At 33.4% G+C, this 20,278-nt stretch overlaps 2 protein-coding genes across 3 annotated transcripts; both read left to right on the forward strand.

Annotated features, from left to right (window-relative positions):
* Nucleotides 1–4,646: 4,646 nt before the first annotated feature.
* Nucleotides 4,647–7,797, forward strand: LOC107953695 (EIN3-binding F-box protein 2). Of its 2 annotated transcripts, XR_001699262.2 has the most exons (3): nt 4,647–5,086; nt 5,244–7,270; nt 7,356–7,797. XR_001699262.2 is itself a non-coding variant. In XM_016889081.2 (2 exons), the coding sequence occupies exons 1-2, from the start codon at nt 5,062–5,064 to the stop codon at nt 6,329–6,331; spliced, it is 1,113 nt and encodes a 370-aa protein (XP_016744570.2). In that variant the 5' UTR covers nt 4,647–5,061; the 3' UTR covers nt 6,332–7,797. The 2 variants fall into 2 exon arrangements, 1 of the variants encoding a protein (XP_016744570.2); XM_016889081.2 differs by having other exon boundaries at nt 5,244–7,797.
* Nucleotides 6,350–7,467, forward strand: LOC121219481 (EIN3-binding F-box protein 1). The gene is made up of 3 exons (XM_041097729.1): nt 6,350–7,051; nt 7,113–7,258; nt 7,356–7,467. The coding sequence occupies exons 1-3, from the start codon at nt 6,350–6,352 to the stop codon at nt 7,465–7,467; spliced, it is 960 nt and encodes a 319-aa protein (XP_040953663.1).
* Nucleotides 7,798–20,278: the final 12,481 nt, after the last annotated feature.

Here is a 20,278-nt window from a genome sequence, read left to right on the forward strand (position 1 = left end):
TATATATATACTTTTTTTTACTTTATTCTATCTCCATATTTTTTTATATACATATATATACCCATAATTTATTAATGTATTATACTTATTTTTTATTCATATTTTATATTTTATTTTCGTGACTTATGTGCACACATTTATATTTATATTCACAATTTTTTTTTTCAAAATACACATTTTTTATATATATACTTATGTATTTCTTTTTTAAAATTATGTACACATACATGTTTTAAATACGCATGTTTTTTTACAATATATATATGCATTTTTTTATGTATTAAACACACATACATTTATATATAATAGATACGCATTTTTAAATATATATGCATTTTTTAAAGGCTTTTATGAATACATGCATATCTTTTATTCATACGTTTTTATGTATATTTTCATCTCTTTTTAAAACTTTTATATACTTTATTTTGTAAATATATACACATATACATTTTTCTATCTTCATTTTATTTTCATGATTCTCGTACACATATATACATGCATTTATTATTGGTTTTTTTTGATTTGATGTACCTTTTTTGTTTATAAATTTATTTGTATATTATACCCACTTGTATATATTCGTAAATGTTTATTCATATATGCATTAGAATGTTGATCTCATGTTATGCATTACCCCTCTAGCATATCCTTTTTTTTTTAAAAAGAAATGCGTATTTTGGTTTTATCGAAGCATTAAAATCATCATTTTTTTGTTACAAATTTCCAAAGTATTTGGCATTCATGATTCTCGGGAAAGATTGTGTCCTAACTTACTGGATTGCGATTATTTTTCGATGAATTTAGAAAGCCAAGTAATTGTTTTGCAATAAATTCGCAAATTTTAATAGAAGCTTATTCTCGGGAATTTAAGATGTTGGGTCCTAACTTACTGGTCATGACATTTTCTTCTCGAAATAAGAATTTTCAAAAGCAAAAGGCAATATTCGGATATTTTGGAGAATTAAAAACATTGTGCCCTAACTTACTGGGTGTGGTGTTTTATTTCTTTGAAATAAGAATGTCTTATTATTTTAATTCATTCATGAAATAAAAGGTTCATTTTAAAATCTTTTCAAATTTTTGACACCAAGGCATTTTAAAAGAATCAATTTGGTACCAATTTTGGGCGTTACGAGGGTGCTAATCCTTCCTCGTGCGTAACTGACTCGCGAACCTATTTTCTCAAATTTCGCAGACCAAAATTATTTTTTAAGGTGGGCCGATCACACCTTAATAAAGGATCGGTGGCGACTCCAGTTTTGATTTTTAAAGTCGACAACCAAAAGATTTGTTTTCAAAAAAACGGTTTCGACAATAATATTTATAAAAAATAGACTATGACATCGTCAATGCCACGTGTCACAACCTAAGAGTTCATGAGTTCCATATTTATCATTATTATATAAAGGTACCAAAACCCTTGACGGAATGAAAATTCGGGTACCAACTTAAGAAAAAAAATCATAAGTACCAACTTGAGAGAATATGTCAAGTTGAGGGGACTAAATGCATATTTGAGCCTTATAATTATAATCAAATATAAACACATAATTTTATTTATATAAATATATAATTATTATATTTTATACTTTTTCATAATATATAGGGTAAATTATACAAACCGTCACCCAACTATGTTCGTGTTATTGTTTTGGTTACTTAACTTTAAAAATTTTCAATTTAGGTACTAACATTTGTATTCATTCATGTTTTGGTCACTAGTCGTTAAATTGTTAATGAAAATACTGACGTGGGTTTTTTTGTAACTAGTACAATAACATATTTAGTCCTCATCAATACTTACGTATTCTATTAATTTGACCCTAATTCTAAATAATTCAATAAATTTAACCCTTCACGTTTATAAGTTCTATCAATTTGGTTACTAGATAACCTTTAAAAATATCAAATCAAACTAAAAACTTGTATGAGCTTTAATTGAGCAAATGAGTTGAGAAAACAGAGTTGAAAATGTTAGTTTACACCATAGGCAAGCAAGCAGGCAAATTCTCGAGGTTAAAGATCAAATATGATCAACTTTAGGGGCTCAAATAAGTCTAGCTCACCAAGCCAAGAGATGATGTTATAGTAGGGCCAGAAGCATAGCAATTTGCTGCCCCATAAAGTAAAAAATAAGCAAAAGAAACTAGTTTTTTCTTTAATAAAGATGTTCCAATTCTGTGAACCAAGAAAACAAAGACGAAGTGTGGTGGTCGTTGAATGATTTAATATTTTAATTCATTCATCAGCCGAGGGTTTTCAGCAAACCATCCCGCATGTCGGCCTAAGCGTCAGTCGATGACGTGCGACTATCTATTATATATTATATTTGTTCAAGTGATCAAGACGCCGAAACTCTCTTAAAATGCTTAATCTAATCCACATGCACAAACAACATTATCAATATTCTAAAAATGAATCTGGTCAAAGGCAGGGCTTGAAACAAAAGGATTCCATGAAATTTCCAAAGAATCCCAAACTTCAAAGGTGCATGAACACGAGTAAACATCACAAAAATAACAATCACCTGCCAAGGACAGCAAAGGTACCAAAAACAACCCAAAAGTTATATCTTTTTCACATCCATCACATTATCAACATTTTCTATCAATTAAAAAATATATAACTACTAATTAGTTTGAAAATTAATGTTTTAGACAACCTAAATTTTATAAATTTATGTTTGGACTGAGTGTTCATCTTTGAAAAACTCAAGCCCTCCAAAAGGGAAAACTTTTTGCATGATATTTCCGTAGAAGTTAATATGCATGCACATTAGAAATTCAGGATTCATGCACATACAATGAATATTTTGAAACTAGCTAGTAAGAAAAGAAAGAAAAGGTAAAACAACAAATTTTATACTCAAAGGATACTAAGATTGCTTGAATTTCAACAGATTCATTTGACCATGTTCTCTTCCATCCCATCTTACATGTTATTTTAATTTATGTTATTCTTTTTAGGGCTTTTGATAACCTAATTAGCTAAATGATAAGTTGATTCATTTGTGAGAACAAATGTGCATGTCAGAATGATACGTGCAAAAAGGGTAAAAACCAAGACTAATCTATTATATTTGTTTAAATATTATGATTGGGCACGATCCGACAAGGAACGATGTCAGAAAAAAAAATTGGGATTGAAATTAAATTGTATATTTTTACGATAGAAATGTAATTTTACTATTTTAATAGCCTATATTTTTATAATTTTTAAAGAATTAAATCAAATTTTTATCATTTTTTTGAGAGGCAAAATGTATTTTTATCATTACTAATTTAAAATTTTATAAACTATAAATAGGCTTAATTAAAAAAATTTCATTTTAGAGAGGGCTAGGCCCTTCCAACCCTTAGATTCGCCACTCTCTCTCTCTCTTCAAGTAAAAAAAAGGGAGTCAAGACACCCTAAAATAAATAATAGTTCCAATGGAACCTTCTTTTCTATCAGAAATTGATCGTTTATTCTTGAGTCAAGCTATTATTTTCTATTCTTTATTCTCTTTATTACTATTAACAACTTAAATAACCACAACAAATTATTTTAAGAATCATTAAATTTTATAATTATAAAAGAGTGTGACATGATATATCATGTAAATTGTTGGAATCGAAATATAAGAAGAATAGTTAGATGTAATCCCACTTTCCAAGTAGTCACTCAATAATTTGGCAATGCTATGCTGAAAAATTGGAACAAGAAAACATTAAATTTATATTTATAAACATTAGTTAACGACAACCGAAATTTACAAATTCAATTATCCTCGTTAACGCCGACATGTCTTTGTCAGGATCCTTCTATTACTCATCAATTACGTTAACCACAAATTCTCCAAATTCATATTTTAATTTATATGATCAAAAAGTCTTTGAATTTATTTTAAATTAAATATATCGTATATATAATTTTTTGTTCAATTTAGATATGATAAATGTCGTCCACAATCTCTTAATCTAACGACAAAAATATCATGTTGTGAAGTATAAAAATATTAGGATCAAACGAGATTAAATTTATCCAATATTTTCAAATTTGATCAATGATAAATTTATACATATCCATAAATGTTGTAATTATGAATTTTTCCTAGTTAACGCGGTCTTAAATTGCATTTAATCTTACCATTTTAAGTCAAGTATGTATTAAATTGTTTCATTAAATAGTACATGTTTGTTGCATTTTATTGTATGAGTGTCGATGCACCACAATTGGCGTTGTGAGCTGCAGTGAACTTTGTAGTTTGTATCTATTTGACCAACCACCACGCGAGGTAGTTCCACTGTTGAAGCCGGACACTAAGGGCGTTGCTTTCCCTAAGTTCGAAGGCGGATGCTCTCTTTTGTAAAAGAAAAACAAAATAGTTTCATTAAATTATTTCTTATCTTATACTACATAGACCTTGGGATATTTTACTTCATAAAATAATAATAATTATATTATAATAAATACACATTAGTGGTCTTAAAACTAAGCTTAAATACCTCTATTATAGGTTATGATAATATCTCTTCTTTTTAACACAATATCTAAAATTACCTATGACTAATTATGCACTTCTGCATATTCAAATCCAATTTACACCAATCAATTGAATTTTGATTATTTAATTCAATAAAGTTGACTATAGTGGCCGGTAATGTACTAATGGGGCGTTTGGTTGGACTGAGAAAAGAAAAGAAACAACAAGTTTCTGAAGGTACATTGCATGTAGCAGAAAGCTGTCTGTTAATGTATCTGCAACAAAAACATGAATATTTAAAATAATAATAACGTGGAAATTTCCCAACACAACATCTCTCTTCTTTTCTTCAAACCAAATAAATAGAATACTTGTGTTTTGTTTCATGTAATAGTTCTCGTTTTTCTTCTTCTTTCTTTCCATCTTTCCCCCCCTACTTATTGGGGTTTCTGAGCTCATTGTTTTAAACAAGTTCTGATGCATTCAAGCTTTCAAGGGTTATACTTGGTCTGTTTATTAACGTCTTCCCTTGTTGAGTGTTCCGTTTTGGGATTAGAGGCTTCTCACAAAGGTGCCTTCTTTGAGGTTCAACCATGCCTGCTCTTGTTAATTACAGCGGTAAGCTATTCTTTTTTATTTGTTTTCTTCTTGTTTTAGTGGGTAAAAAGTTAGCTATGAATTTATTAGATCTATTTATAATTCTGAGATTGATTAAATTGTTTGAAGTTTATGCTTTATACGGAAACCACTTATTGTAGGTCTACTGGAATTTCAGGTGATGATGAATTTTTTATTAGAAAAAACTCTATAGAGTTGGGCAGATTGTGTTCAATCAGTTCCCAAGCGGATGTGTATTGGCCTCCTCATAAAAGAGTTCGTATTAGTGCCCCATTTCTCTTTCGGGAAACTGATTTTGAGCAGAACAAGCAACCATCAATCAATGACCTTCCCGGTGAATGTATTTTTGAGATCTTCAAGCGACTTCCTAGTGGCAGAGAAAGGAGCTTGTGTGCTTGCGTCTCAAAGCGGTGGCTTAGGCTTCTGAGCAGCATTCGCAAGGGTGAATACGGGTCATCAAAGGTGGTCAAGGAGAATATTGATTCGGTTTCTTATGCCATCGAGACAATCTCATCTAATGAAAATGGTGGGTATCTTACAAGGTGCTTGGAAGGGAAGAAAGCAACTGATGTGAGGCTTGCTGCAGTTGCTGTTGGAACCAGTGGTCGTGGTGGACTGGGAAAGCTTTCTATTCGTGGAAGCAACTCTTCTTGCGGAGTAACTAACTTTGGTCTATCTTCCATAGCCCGCGGTTGCCCTTCTCTCAAGTCACTTTCTTTGTGGAACGTCCCTCATGTTGGAGATGTAGGTCTGTATGAGATAGCTAAAGAATGCCATTTGTTGGAGAAGCTTGACCTTTGCCAGTGCTCTGCAGTTTCAAGCAAGGGTCTGATTGCGATTGCAGAGAACTGTCTTAATTTGACCGCTTTAAGCATTGAATCTTGTCCAAAGATTGGTAATGAGAGCCTCCAAGCTGTCGGAAAGCTTTGCCCCAAGCTGCAGTCCATCTCTATCAAGGACTGTCCACTTGTGGGAGATCATGGAGTTTCAAGCCTGTTTTCATTAGCATCCTCTGTCCTTTCAAAGGTCAAGCTTGAGGGATTAAAAATCTCAGATTTTTCTCTTTCTGTGATAGGATACTACGGTAAGTCTGTGACAAATCTAATGTTCAGTGGTTTACGAAATGTGAGCGAGAAAGGATTTTGGGTCATGGGTAACGCTCAGGGTTTGCAAAAGTTGGTATCTTTGATGATTACTTCATGCCGGGGGCTAACAGATGTTAGTCTTGAAGCCATGGGAAAATGATGTGCAAACCTGAAGCAGATGTGCCTTCGCAGTTGTAGATTTGTCTCGGATGATGGCTTGCTGGCTTTCTCCAAGTCCCAAGGTTCTCTTGAGTGCCTGCAATTGGAGGAGTGCAACAAGGTCACACAATCTGGGATTATTGGTTTCCTCTCAAACTGTGGATTAAAATCTCTTGCTCTTGTAAAGTGTATGGGAATTAGGGATGTATCCTTGGATACTCCTTTGTCCTCCCCTTGCAATTCACTTAAATCCTTGTCCGTAAAGAACTGCCCCGGGTTTGGGACTGCCAGCCTGGCTATGGTGGGCAATTTGTGCCCTCTGCTTCAACATGTAGATCTGAGTGGACTTTATGGCATCACAGATGCAGGTCTTTTGCCTCTTCTGGAGAGTTGCAGGGAAGGACTTGCAAAGGTGAACTTGAGCGGCTGCTTAAATTTGACAGATGAGATAGTTTTGGCCTTGACCAGGCTACATGGTGGAACCCTTGAATTGCTCAATCTTGATGGTTGCCCCAGGATTACAGATGCAAGTTTGGTGGCAGTTGCAGATAATTGTGTTTTCCTCAGTGATTTGGATGTCTCCAGGTGTGCAATCTCCGACTCCGGTGTTGCTGCCTTATCTCATGCAGAGCAACTCAATTTGCAAGTCGTTTCGTTTTCAGGCTGTTTGGGAGTTTCAAACAAAAGCATGCCTTTCCTAAAACAATTGGGCAAAACCCTGGTGGGATTGAATCTCCAGCACTGCAATTCAATCAGTGCTCGAACTGTTGAGCTGCTTGTAGAGAGCTTGTGGAGATGTGACATCCTTTTCTAATCAAAGAGGGCTGTTGAGCCCAGAGCCAGATCCGAACAAGTACATTATATGTCGTAAAGGATGGGAGAAATATCAAACTCCTAAATTCAGCACACAAGTTTTCGGTCCAGCAAAGTGATCATGCTGGTAGCTCTATGATTTGGTGTTTTCCTGGGGACTTTGGCTGTTTGGCTGTTTTTCGATCCATCACCTTTTTTTTCTTTTTTTGCAGGCTTTCTCAGCCTGTTATATCTATGAAGCCCCCAATTGCCAGAGGCAGTTTCATAGCCATGGGTCCTGGAGAATTCTGTCATCGAGTCATGGGTTTAAGTTTCCTCTCATGATCATCGTAGCTCTTCATCCCAACTTGGTGTTTTAGCTTTTATCGTACATTTTCGTCGAAATGCTTTCTTTCATTTCTGGTCCTATGAAAACTGGTATTTGGATCTGTCCATCTTAGTTTTTAATCATCTTTTTCAAAGGTCTGCCAGTGTTTGAAACTCCTGCAGGGGTGATTCTGTGTTTCTTTTTATCGGTATCACCGTAGTGGTTGCTTTGGGCATTTCGGTTCAAATCCGAATCTTCGTGTAGCCTTTTTCCTTGTATATGATATGAATTCTACGACTGCAACTACACTGTTATCATCAATGAAACTTTCTATGCTTTTTTCTTTATACTTTTATCTTATTGATTGTAGAACCATGGTGTTGAACGTTTGGCTTTAGTAACTCCTTGTTTAATTGTTGTAACTCGCATCACCGATTAAACATTGGGATTTATTTTTTTGGCCAAAACACTTGGCATGATTTTCTTTCTCCAAATCCTTGTAACAATAGGAATTTAGTAGGGAGAGCGATTCACTGATGGATAACAGTAGTGCGGATTGCTGCAAATTTTGTGATGGCTTATATGACTAAAAGAATCAATTAACCCTCTCAATTTAAATCCGTATAATTAAGTTTTTGCCCTTAATCAAAAGAGAAAAGAGGAAGGATCATATGAAATTATGATTTCACGTCATCCTATTCTTTTTCCAATAGAAGAATGACAAATTAGATTTTTCCTCCTAATTTTCAGCCGACAAAAAAATTGATTTGTCATTCTTCTATTGGTAAGGGATATAAATATAACGTGGGATCACAGTTTCATACAATCCCTTTTCTTAATCAAAAACATTAATTAAGCCCCTTAGTTAATAATTTTCATCTTTTATCATGATGACTTAATATAAATTAACAGACCAATTAGACAGTTCCAGGATTAACCTTTCATTTTCCTCAAAAAAATATTTAAAAAATAAATAAAAATAAAAAATTATAAATATCATAATAACTTATAAAAAATTCTAATAAATCATAAAGATTTTATTTTTTTAAAAAAATTATAAAAACTTATATAAAAAACTAATAAATTATAAACAAATATAAAAATATATATATGAATAATAAAAAAATCATTTATCGGTTCCTAACTTTAAAAATTAAACCCCTAAAATCAGAATGAATATGTGGTATCAATTTAATCGTCTACGTAGTAGACAATTTTACAGCATGACCCTCATGTTGTTGGGAAGCTTAGCTGGAAAGAAATTGCTTCCTTTTAACCTATTTGCAAGTCACTGATTTTGCATCACAACCGTTGAAAAGGGATCAGTAAGTCATTGTTCTACAAAAGCTAGGACTTCTAAGATCGGTTTTCAAATGATGCTTTCTAGTTTAGCACAAAAATTCTTGTAGAACTACCAAAAGGAAACATAATAGTATATCAATAACTGTTGAGAGACATTACTTGAAAATTTACTCAAGTATCAAACAAGATACAACAACGTGCTAGTGTTGCGGACTTAAGCTCAGTTCCAACAAGTCTAAATCAACCTTTGATTTTTGCTTGAGAGATGATTTACACACTTAATTTAGACAAGCACATAAAAGGAATTTAGATAGCACAAGAGAATATGAGAGAATGTGGAAGTGTTTTTATTAACTCTCAAAGTTAGCTTGTGTACAAATGAGGGACGGGAGCCTCTACTTATATAGACAAATTCAAATTCTTTTTGATCCGATAGTTACAAATAATCTCAATAGATACTTTAAATTACGTTCTAAAATATATCCACCTAACCCTATTAAATGGTATAAATGTGTTTTTCAAATGTATTAATACACAATCTCACGACATTGACAATCAAGGAATATAGTTACCTTTCTTTACTTTCATTTCTCTTACTTATTGCAATTGTAATTAAGTGAAGGAGATTAAATTGAGAATTTTTGAATTTTTAAATTGTATAATTAGTTTTTTTTATTTATTTTGTTTATTATTACAAAACTTTATTAAAAAGTAAGATTAGAATTTAGTCTAACAAAGTATATAATACATACTGCTAACTTAGTATTGAACATCTCAAATGTCATCAACCCTGATCAGGTTCCAAGTCCATTAGTATCTTATTAAGAAGTTACCGAGGAGCTCTCATCTAATCAATGGTGCTCTTACACATCGCATTGGATGCTTTCCTATTATAGTATTACTTTTAAACTTTTTAGGTATGTTCATGTATTAAACCCTTAAGTGGGTTGCTGGGTGTGAGTCTTGACATATGGTCTTCTTTATTCTCAAAAAGATGTAGTTGTCCCTCTCCTTTGAAATGCACTTAAAAAGTAATTAAGGATTATATTTCTCAAATGCCATGCTTACTATATCCAGGGTAGTAGTGGATCCATTGAGGTTTCTTATTCAATCAAAGAGAAAAGGGTGCAATATTTCTAAAGTTTGAGAAAAGAACAGATGGAGACCACATTCCCACTTCACCAGCTGTTTTTGCGTGATGCCCTAATTGCCTGCCTCTTTATTTTCATGAATCTAATCATATTGCTCACCATTAACCCAAAAAACATATAAAAAGTAGTTTCAGAATAATTAATACGTAAAAATTCAGTCAAACATTTGAATGCATAATATATATATATCGAAAACCTAGCGTTTTCACCATATAGCTTTAGTAGTGCTTTTTGTTAGAGATTCTGAGGATGTTGAACCGAGCTGAGATGAAGTAGCAAAGGGTGGTCCTATTTCTACTTTTCACGTAGGCAATGGCTTTTGACTTTTCTTAGATATTTACTTTTCAAACCAAAATTTAAAAATTAAACAAAAACAAAGTAGCAGCAGCTTTCTTTCTTTATTTATTTAAAGCAGAACTTGAAGTGGGCTGGCTGCTTTTACAGAATCAGAATCATAGATGGCTTATATTGATGAAGTTAGGTTAAAATTAGAGGCATTCCCACACCCTGCAATTACCTCAACTTTTTAAAATAACCTTACTCAACCTATGTCCCGTTTCATTATTGTGATTTAATTTTAGTCGACTTTGATTCACAAACATAAAATCCCATATTAAATTAAATTTTCTTTTAGAAAAATAAAAGCGACTATGAAAAATTAAATTAATAAATATAAAAAATAGGAACATATTAAATTAGTATAGAACAAAAAAAGACCAACTTCTTTTTAAATATATATGTGACTGTTTAATTGCTAATTTTTATGAAATTGCTATATATAATGTGTGCTACATTACTTTATACTCACTAAATGGGTAAAACTAAAATCCTATATTTTACGCTTCTTCTATTCAAATGTGAATATACATATTTCTTTTTATAAAACCCATATTAAAATTTTAAATCATCAATTTTTCTCAAATTTTGAAATCATCCCTAGATTTTTTTCTTTTATTAAAATGCTACTATAATCAGTGGTTATTTGCATAAAAAATTGTGCTTTAAACGTTAATATATTTAGAATTTAGTTTATCTATTTATATTTTAAGGAATTTAAATTAATTTTAAAAACTTGATTTTTAAAATTTGAGACACAGAGGAATTAAATTCTAAATGTACGAAGGGTATAAAAATTTGAAGCATATTTTAACCTTTTTTAAGATGCAATTTTCTTAAATAAATAATATTAAAAGATATAAATATTCTCCTATTTTATTTAAAAGATTGAGGGTTTACAAGTACAAATATAATACTATCACAATTATAAATACATGGCCAAGTAAATACAATGTAGAATTAAATTAATACAAAGCACAAACAGATATAACCATACAAAACCCACCCATGTCAACTACATATGGTAAAACTAGAAATTCGCGTATCCAAAACCTTAACCTTTATTAACAATGTTAAATTTTCCTTAATCAATTAACTCAATATATATAAGTATCACTGTATGAAAATTTGCAAAATTTGGTGTACGTGACACCCTTGAATTTCGCTTTCCCTATGGTAAAATAGAATGGAAATCAGGTGGAATTAGGTATTATATGCTATGTACGCTAACTCCATTATCCCCTACAGTTTACGTCCCAACAACAACCCAAAGAAAACCAGTTACAAGTTATTATGGTGCCCAATGAGGAGGTGTAAGATGAAATAAATTACTATTATCAGCAAAATGACGAGGAACTTCTAAATCCTTACCTAATTTAGCCCGGGCCCAAACAGAAAACATACCAAAAATAATAATAATAATAATAATCATAAAGTCCAAATTAAAAAAAAATAGTCTATTTACAAATAGGGCCTCATATATTACAAGCCCAAATAGCCCAAATTAAAAAAAAAACCCTAAATCCCACGGCACTAAATCTTCAAAAGACTAAACAAAAACTCTAGCCTAGAGCCATCGCCGCACCCTAGTGCTTGCCACTATCAACTGCTCTGCCACCGTCATCCTCAACCACCCCCTGCAAGAAAAAGGAAGAAAAGACAGCAAACAACAGTACAAAACAGTAGAAAAATAGAAAAAATAATATTGTAAATCGGCTATAAAAGCTAGAGAAAAAAATTGTATTAAGGGGTTTTTTTTTCAAAAAAAAAAGAGAAAATTGAATATATTCGAGACTTGAATACAAAAACTGAGAGAAGCAATCGAAATATAAGCAAAATCAGATACAAAAAGGTGATATTTTTATTTTTATTTTTTCCGAAATAGATATAGGAAAGAAATAAAAAAGAAAGGAGCCATTTTTTACCTTTTTTCTGTCGTCGAAGGAGGGAGAAATCGAAAGGTTTCTTGACTGTCGGCCCGATTTCCTCAATTTTTTGACGATTTTAACCCCAAAACGGGGTTCTTAAAAAAAGGGACAAAAGGAGATTTTGAAATTTTTCGGTCACCGGAGACGACGGCCACCATTGCTAATGACCGGTGGCCGCGGCAGAGCAATGGCGGCTCCCATGGCCGGCCTAAAGAAAATTTCAGAGAAAAAAATGTTAAAGGAGATTTTTTTGAAAAGCAAAAGGGGAGGGGATATTTTTAGCTTTGGTCCTTCTATTTTTTTCATTCTTTTAATTTAATCCCTTTTAGTTTTATTTATTTAATTTTCTCCCCACAATTTAAATTCCTGAACAATTTAGTCCCTTGACCCACTGTGGAACTCTTGGGGAGTAACACATGTCAATATAAGGGGGATAATTACCCTTTGACCCCCTAAAGTTCTTATCTTATTTTAATTTGGTCCTTTAAGTTCTTTTTCTTTATAATGTAGACTATCAATTTTGTTATATTTTAAATTTAGTCCTTTATTATTTATTTTATTCTGACTTATCCATTTAATTTCATTTAAATTACAATTTAGTCTTTTATTTTCCACCCTTTTATAAACGGTTTCCTTTTATTTATTTATTTATTATTCCTTTTATTTTATTCATTTACTTACTTACTTATTTATTTATATATTATTCATTTATTTACTTTTTTATTCTAATTCCTTTATTCATTTATTTGTTATTCCTTCATGTTTCAATATTCAAATTTTGCTTTATTTATTTTATCGAATATTTTTTTCTTTTGTTTCTTTGTGCCTTTATTATTATTACTATTTTATTATCTATTTGTTTATTACTTCTTTATTTTTATACATACTAAAAAAATTAAATTGTTTACATTTTTACTTTTATTTATTTGCACATTTTTTGTTTTCGTTATTATTGTTAGTATTATTATTAACATTATTATTATTTATCTTTCCTCCATTATTTATTATTAGTATTAGAATAATAATTGCAATATGATCTTTACCATCGTTATTACAAATTGGTATTTTATCACTATCATAGTTATATCATTGTCATTTGTTAGTATGAGATTTTATATTTTTCATACATCATCATTTCATTTTTTATACGCTTCCCTTTTTATTTTATTATATCAATGTCACGAGTTGTGTTTAAATGTTCTTATCCGTTTTTATGCTATGCCCAAGTAAGTTAAATACACATTACTTTAAATATTGCATTCGTCTTTGCACAATGCATAAAAAAGGAATCTTTTTTAAATCAAGGTAATGTTCATTATTTCAGAATTAGAAAAGTCGTGTTCTTAACTTGCAGAATATGACTTCTTTCTAAAACTGAGATAGTTGAATATCTACTTTTTTTTTTAAAAAAAACAAGATTTTGGTGTTTGTTCTTGTTTTCGAGGATGTAAGGCATTGTGTTCTAACTTACGAGACATGATCCTTTCTTCTCGATTAACTTGAAATAAGCCCTTTTTGCGAAAATTACTTTAGTTAGGTAATGCCTTAATGCAAAAAGGGATCGTGTTTTAAACTATTTTCAAATTTTGAATTCTCGACACTAAGATATTAAGTAATCAACTAGGTACCAATTTTGGGCGTCACAAAGGTGCTAAACCTTTCTCGTGCGTAACCGACTCCTGAACCCATCTCCTGGATTTTGAAGACCAAAAATCATTGTTTTAGTAAATCAAACCTTTTATTCAAACGATCAAATTACGAGGTGATCCGATCACACCTCATAAAAAAAGATTGGTGGCGACTCCATTTTCATTTGTTTTAAAATCAAAAGTCGATTTTCAAAAAAAAAAGGTTTCAATAACTTGGTGACTCCACTTGGGACAAAATAAGAGAGTTAAGCCGTGAGTTGATTACTTTTGGTCTTTTTGTCGAAAATTGATAATTTAGTTTAAATTTACGATCCCTTCATTGCATTTAATCATTCATTTTTATGGTAAATCAAGTCTTCATCATTTTGTTACATAATGATATGTTTGCTTTATTGGTTTGAGTTTCTTGGTATATTTCCGCATATCGTATTGCATAATTGTTCGATTTTGCCCTTTTTAAGTGGGAAAGAGAAGCTATTCCTTCGTGAGGTCTACACCTCCGTATAGGATAATGGATCCCTTTCGGGATACATTCGTACCTATGTTTCCATGAGATCTTCATCTCTGTATAGCCATAAGGAAATGTATTCCCCTAAACCGAACTCGATCCGTATGATCCTATAATAGGTGAGGATTGATGAATCTGTTGGTTCAGGTACCCTTGCTTTAGAACTAAACCACATTAATGAGCCCTAATAACCTACCCTAGATAGAGCCATACCGAACCTCTAGTGGTTACCCAAATAGGTGCTCTATGTATTATTTTTGGCTTGCTTTAAATTCTAGCTTTGTATGAAATGTACTGACTTGTTTCGTTTTGTTTTGGTTGTAATTGCATTGCATTTTCATCATAAAAAGGGTGTTGATTCACATTCAATTGCTAAATAGAAAGCTTGTAATGGAAAAGAGATTTCTTGATAAAGTGGAAGACAATGCGACCATCTGAATATGGTCTGAGAAGACACAACAAGATATATGTCAGAATTGTGAGATTTCACTCGCATCAATATGACTTAGAATAATCTCTAAGAGTTGAAAGAGATATGAGACCAATGGGATGACGAAACCAAGCAGTTATTCTATTTTAACTATGGTGATTTACTTTATTTACTTCATGTCAAAGTGGATAAGCATTTATTCCGAGCTCTAGCCCAATAATAGAATTCCGCCTATAGCTGCTTTACTTTTAGAAGGTAAACTTGGTGCCACCGTAGAAGAGTACACAACTCTGCTCTGTTTCCCGAGGATCTAAGCCGACAAAGCTTATTCTAGAGCCGCCAACGTCTCGACTTTCTTGAAGAGGCTAATGACAATAACGGGAATAAGTGAGCAATGGGTCACGGCTCAAATTAAACAAAAGGGATATAGTAAATGCATCATTTGGAAAAGTTTACGGGATTTGATTTTGGTACATCCGGATATGAAGAAAAGAGTTAACGTCTTTGCCTTGAGTATTTACGGGTTGGTCATCTTTCCCAAAGCGCTAGGGCACATAGATGATACAATTTTAGATTTATTTGATCGACTTGATAAAAGGGTCATGCCCGTCTCGATAATTTTGGCCGAAACTTTTAGATCTTTGAATGCATGCCGGAGAACGGGCGAAGAAAGATTTATCAGGTGTGCACAACTCTTGCTAGCTTGGTTTCACAACCACTTTTGGAAGGTAAAAAAGGTCTATTATCAAGTATTCTCTAAAACCTGCTATCCGTTGAAAGAATTCGTTGCTACGCCAAGGCGAGATGACATTTAGAAGGAGAAATAGATGGCAATTCTCCAGAGTCTCCAAGATGAATACGTTGAATGGAGTGCCTTTTGGATAAGCCAGTTGACCCAATTGCTGACCGGAGGGACTGAAAAAGGGAAAAGTATTCTAAATAACTCTGGGGATGATAATGAAGCCCTTGTATACCCCTAGACTTCACCCTAGTAAATGTCTAAGCCCAACTAGATACATATCCACGAAGGGTACCCGTTACCATAAGACCTTAACAATATCAAGCCAGCACTTCAGCACCGGTGAATTACCCAACAGGTTCAGGTTTTAACCCCGGGGATAATCCAACTAACCCAGTTATTCTCAATTTGGATGACATGGCCGAAATGGATAGAGCAAAGGTAGAACTACCAAAACAACTAGAAGATCGGTACAAGTGGTTAGAAGAGAAATTTGAGCTATGGAGAATGTCGATTACCTCTGCGGGGTTGATGCTAAAGAGTTGAATTTAGTCCCTGATCTAGTACTCCCACCAAAATTCAAAACTCCAGAATTCAAAAAATATAATGGGATTAGTTGTTCTGAAGCCCATATCACAATGTTCTGCCAAAGAATGATGGGATACGTCAATAATGACCAATTATTAATTTACTACTTCTAGGATAGTTTGATCGGGTCGGTCGTCAAGTGGTACAACCAGCTCAGCCGTGCCAAAATCAACTCATGGAAAGACCTGACACAGGCTTTCATGAAATAATACAGCCATGTAACCAACATGACACTCGATAGAATTACTCTGCAACACATGAAGAAGAAGCAAAGTGAAAGCTTTAGGCAGTACGCTCAGTGATGGAGAAATGTGGCAACGTAAGTCCAACCATCACTTTTGGAGAAGGAGACAATAATACTTTTCATAAACACTTTAAAAGCCCCGTTCATTAATCATATGTTGAGAAGTGCTACCAAGAGTTTCTCAGACATAGTAATGTCCGAAGAAATTATTGAAAATACAGTAAGGAGTGGGAAAATAGATGTGGAAGAAACGCTAAAAGATCAGCCCTGAGAAAGAAGAAAAATAAAGTGAACATCACAAGCATGTATAATAAAGATTATTTAAAATCGATCACTATAGGTCAAACAATGACCATAACAACCAACCATCAAAGCCGTTCAAGGCATGAATCTAACTCAAGGCCAAACATGAAAAAACTCTAATTCATACCCATCCCGATGACATATAAGGAGTTATATCATAATTTGTTTGATGCTCATGTGATATCCCCATTTTACTTAAAACCGATGCAACCTCTGTTCCCAAAATGGTATGATGCGAATGCTTAATACGAGTACCATACATGAATAATAGGACATTCAATTGAGAACTGCACCGCATTCAAAAAGTTGATTGAGAGGTTTATTAAAATGGGGATTGTAAGGTTTGATAATCCATTTGGACCTAATGTGGTAGGAAATTGGTTACCCAGTCATTTAGATCAATGGGTAAATGCAATAATTGAGAGTGGATGAGAGAAAACCAAAACTGATGTTGCGGAAGTAAGATCCCCATTACAATGGGTCTGGCAAGAAATGATAAACATGAGATTAATCGTTCAATATTCGGAAGAGGTACCCAAAGGTGTGAGGAGCTACTATAAGTTCCACGCTAAAGAAGGTCATGAAATCTAGGAGTGTGTTGAATTCAGAGCTTTAGTGCAAATTTTGAAGGATAATAAAGAGTTGAAATTCTTTGAATATGTCAATGACTCGGAAGGAGGAGATGTTTGTGCCTAAGAAGAAGGAACAACGGAGAAAATCCACAAGGTCAACCACCCAGTGGTGATTATTTCAAGACCAATAAGCAATGAAGTGGTAGCACAAGTTGTACCAATAGTCATAATTCAGAAACCTATGGCTTTTCCCTATAAGGATAGCAAAATGGTTCAATGGAATTATGACTGCAACGTGATGATCCCAAGAAAAGAGAATTCAGTTGGCACTTCAGAAGAGGGCTAGGATATTGGTTTCTACACGCGCAATGGAAGACGCTATGACCCTGAAAATGTAAGAATTGGGCCCACTAAAGGAAAAACCCTAGCAGTTGAGCTAAAGAAAGAAAAGACGGTTAGGCTTGAATCACCTGTTAACGAGCCAGTAACAGAGAATGAGGCTAAAAAATTTCTAAAATTCTTGAAGCATAACGAGTATAGTATTGTAGAATAGTTACACAAACAACAAGCTTGCATATCAGTACTAGCTTTGCTCTTGAGCTCAGAGACAAATCGTAGCACATTGATGAAAGTGCTGAATAAAACTTCTGTCGTTAATGATATCTCTGTAAATAAGCTAGATTGTCTAGTTAACAATATAAGTACCGATAATTTCATCTTTTTCAATAATAATGAAATACCTCCAAAGGGCATGGGATCCACGAAGACCTTACATATCACTACTCGCTACGAAGGATACACATTGCTAGAGGTGTTAATCGACAATAGATTTGCGCTAAACATCTTGCCTCTATCCACACTGAATAGATTGCCAGTGGATAACTCTCACATGATGATGTGCCAGAATATAGTGAAAGCATTCGATGGCACGGAAAGGAGTGTGATGGGAAGGATTGAAATACCTCTTTTAATTGGTCCAAACACATATGAGGTAGACTTTTTGGTGATGGATATCAAGCCCTTTTATAATTGCTTGTTGGGTAGACCTTGGATTCACTCAGTTAGGGCAGTACCGTCGCCACTGCACAAAAAATTAAAGTTGGTAACCGAAGGTCGACTAGTGACAATAAACACTAAAGAGGATATCATCACATCCGTAATTAGTGACGCACCATACATAAGAGTAGATAAAGAGGCAATAGAATGTTCCTTTTGATCATTGCAATTTGTTAATGCAACTTTCATTGTTGAAGGAAGCAAGATCCCAGTACCTAAAATATCCAAAACTACGAGGATGAGCTTGTAGTTGACGGTTGGAAAATGAGTTTTACCTGGGAAGAGACTCGAAAAATATCTACAAGGAAGAGTCGAGGCACCAATACTAATGGACAAACGAGACCGCTTTGGCTTAGGATACAGGCCAGATGCAAGGCAAAATAAAAGGGAGTTGAAGAGGAAACAAGAAAGAAGAAGAGCGCGATTGAGTGCATGAGAGGTTAAATGGGAACCAATGACATTTCCTTATATATCCAAAACATTCATGTTAGGAGAAATCATTTATCCTGAACGAAGAATGGCATAAAAAGAAAGCTCAGAAGGATTGTTGAGAAACTTGAACATCAATGCTATATCCAAAGAAGGAATTGGGGAAAACCTGTCAGACATCCGTCCTTATATCCCCGGAAGTGTTCTGAACAATTGGACTGCGGAAGAGTCCCTGTAATTTTTAGAACTAATTCAGAGTAATGTTTAAAACATATTTATTGCTCTAAGCCTAGGAGCAATAAGAATTATTTTGTGAAAAAGGCATATGTCCATTATTTTTATTTCAATAAAATGTATCTTTGTGTCTTATTTTGGCAAATATTCTTTTTTTCTTACCATTTGATTCATACTCATACCACACAGATAGTTATTCTTATATTTATTTGTTCTTTGGGTTTTCATTATTTCCTATAATAGGTCTCCAGATATCAATGATATGAGCGACGCTACTACTGACTCAAAATCTTTTTTAGTGCAAGATATCTGTCTAGAGGAACCTTAGGACTTTAAAGATAACCGAGATTGTAATCTATCCTCTGATTTGTTAAGGATGGTAGAACAAGAAGAGAAACAGATTCTACCTCACAAAGAGTCAGTAGAAATTGTGGGCTTAAAAAATGAATAAGAAAAGAAAGAGGTGAAGATCGGAACTTGCATCGCCGCAGAGACAAAGTGAGACCTCATTGAGTTACTCTAAGAATTCAAAGATGTCTTCGCATGGTCGTATCAAGACATGTCTGGGCTAAGTGCTGATATCGTGGTACACCGACTCTCCATAAAGGAAGAATGTAAGCTAGTTCAATGGAAACTCCGAAGGATGAGGCTTAACATCGTGCTAAAAATAAAAGAAGTCAAGAAGTAATTCGACGCTAGTTTCCTACAAGTGGTTAAATATTCGGAGTGGGTATCTAATATAGTCCCCATCCCAAAGAAAGATGGGAAAGTACAAATGTGTATAGATTATAGAGATTTAAACAAAGATAGCCTGAAAGATAATTTCCCGTTGCTTCACATCGACACCTTAGTAGACAACACGACAGGTTATTCACTTTTCTCCTTCATAGATGGCTTCTCTGGATACAACCAGATTAAGATGCATCCTGAAGATATGAAAAAAACCATATTTGTAACCATGTGAGGAATATTTTGCTATAAAGTGATTCCATTTGGGCTGAAAAATGCAGGAGCGATTTATCAAAGAGCCATGGTAAACTTGTTTCATGATATGATGCATAAAGAAATTGAGGTTTATGTCGATGATATGATCGTAAAATCCCGAACAAAATAAGAGCATATACAAGTTCTGAGGAAATTGTTTTTGAGGTTGAGAAAATTCTAGCTAAAACTCAATCCAGCAAAATGTACCTTTGGGGATAGGTCTGGAAAATTGCTAGGGTTCATTGTCAGCGAAAAGGGGATTGAGATCGACCTAGATAAAGTTAAGGCTATACAGGAGTTGCCTCCGCCGCACACTCAGAAAGAAGTTCAAGGTTTCTTAGGAAGATTAAATTATATCGCCAAGTTCATTTCACA

This window comes from Gossypium hirsutum, chromosome D07 (assembly GCF_007990345.1).
Source record: "Gossypium hirsutum isolate 1008001.06 chromosome D07, Gossypium_hirsutum_v2.1, whole genome shotgun sequence".
Taxonomy (NCBI): domain Eukaryota; kingdom Viridiplantae; phylum Streptophyta; class Magnoliopsida; order Malvales; family Malvaceae; genus Gossypium; species Gossypium hirsutum.

Bases quoted from the DNA above. Each gene is read 5' to 3' on its own strand.
- LOC107953695 (XM_016889081.2), top strand. From the start codon at position 5,062: ATGCCTGCTCTTGTTAATTACAGCG. The intron at 5,087-5,243 runs GTAAGCTATTCT...CTGGAATTTCAG, and splicing joins TGCTCTTGTTAATTACAGCG to GTGATGATGAATTTTTTATT.
- LOC121219481 (XM_041097729.1), top strand. From the start codon at position 6,350: ATGTGCCTTCGCAGTTGTAGATTTGTCTCGGATGATGGCTTGCTGGCT. The intron at 7,052-7,112 runs GTGGGATTGAAT...AGCTGCTTGTAG, and splicing joins AACAATTGGGCAAAACCCTG to AGAGCTTGTGGAGATGTGAC. The intron at 7,259-7,355 runs GTGATCATGCTG...CTTTTTTTGCAG, and splicing joins CAAGTTTTCGGTCCAGCAAA to GCTTTCTCAGCCTGTTATAT.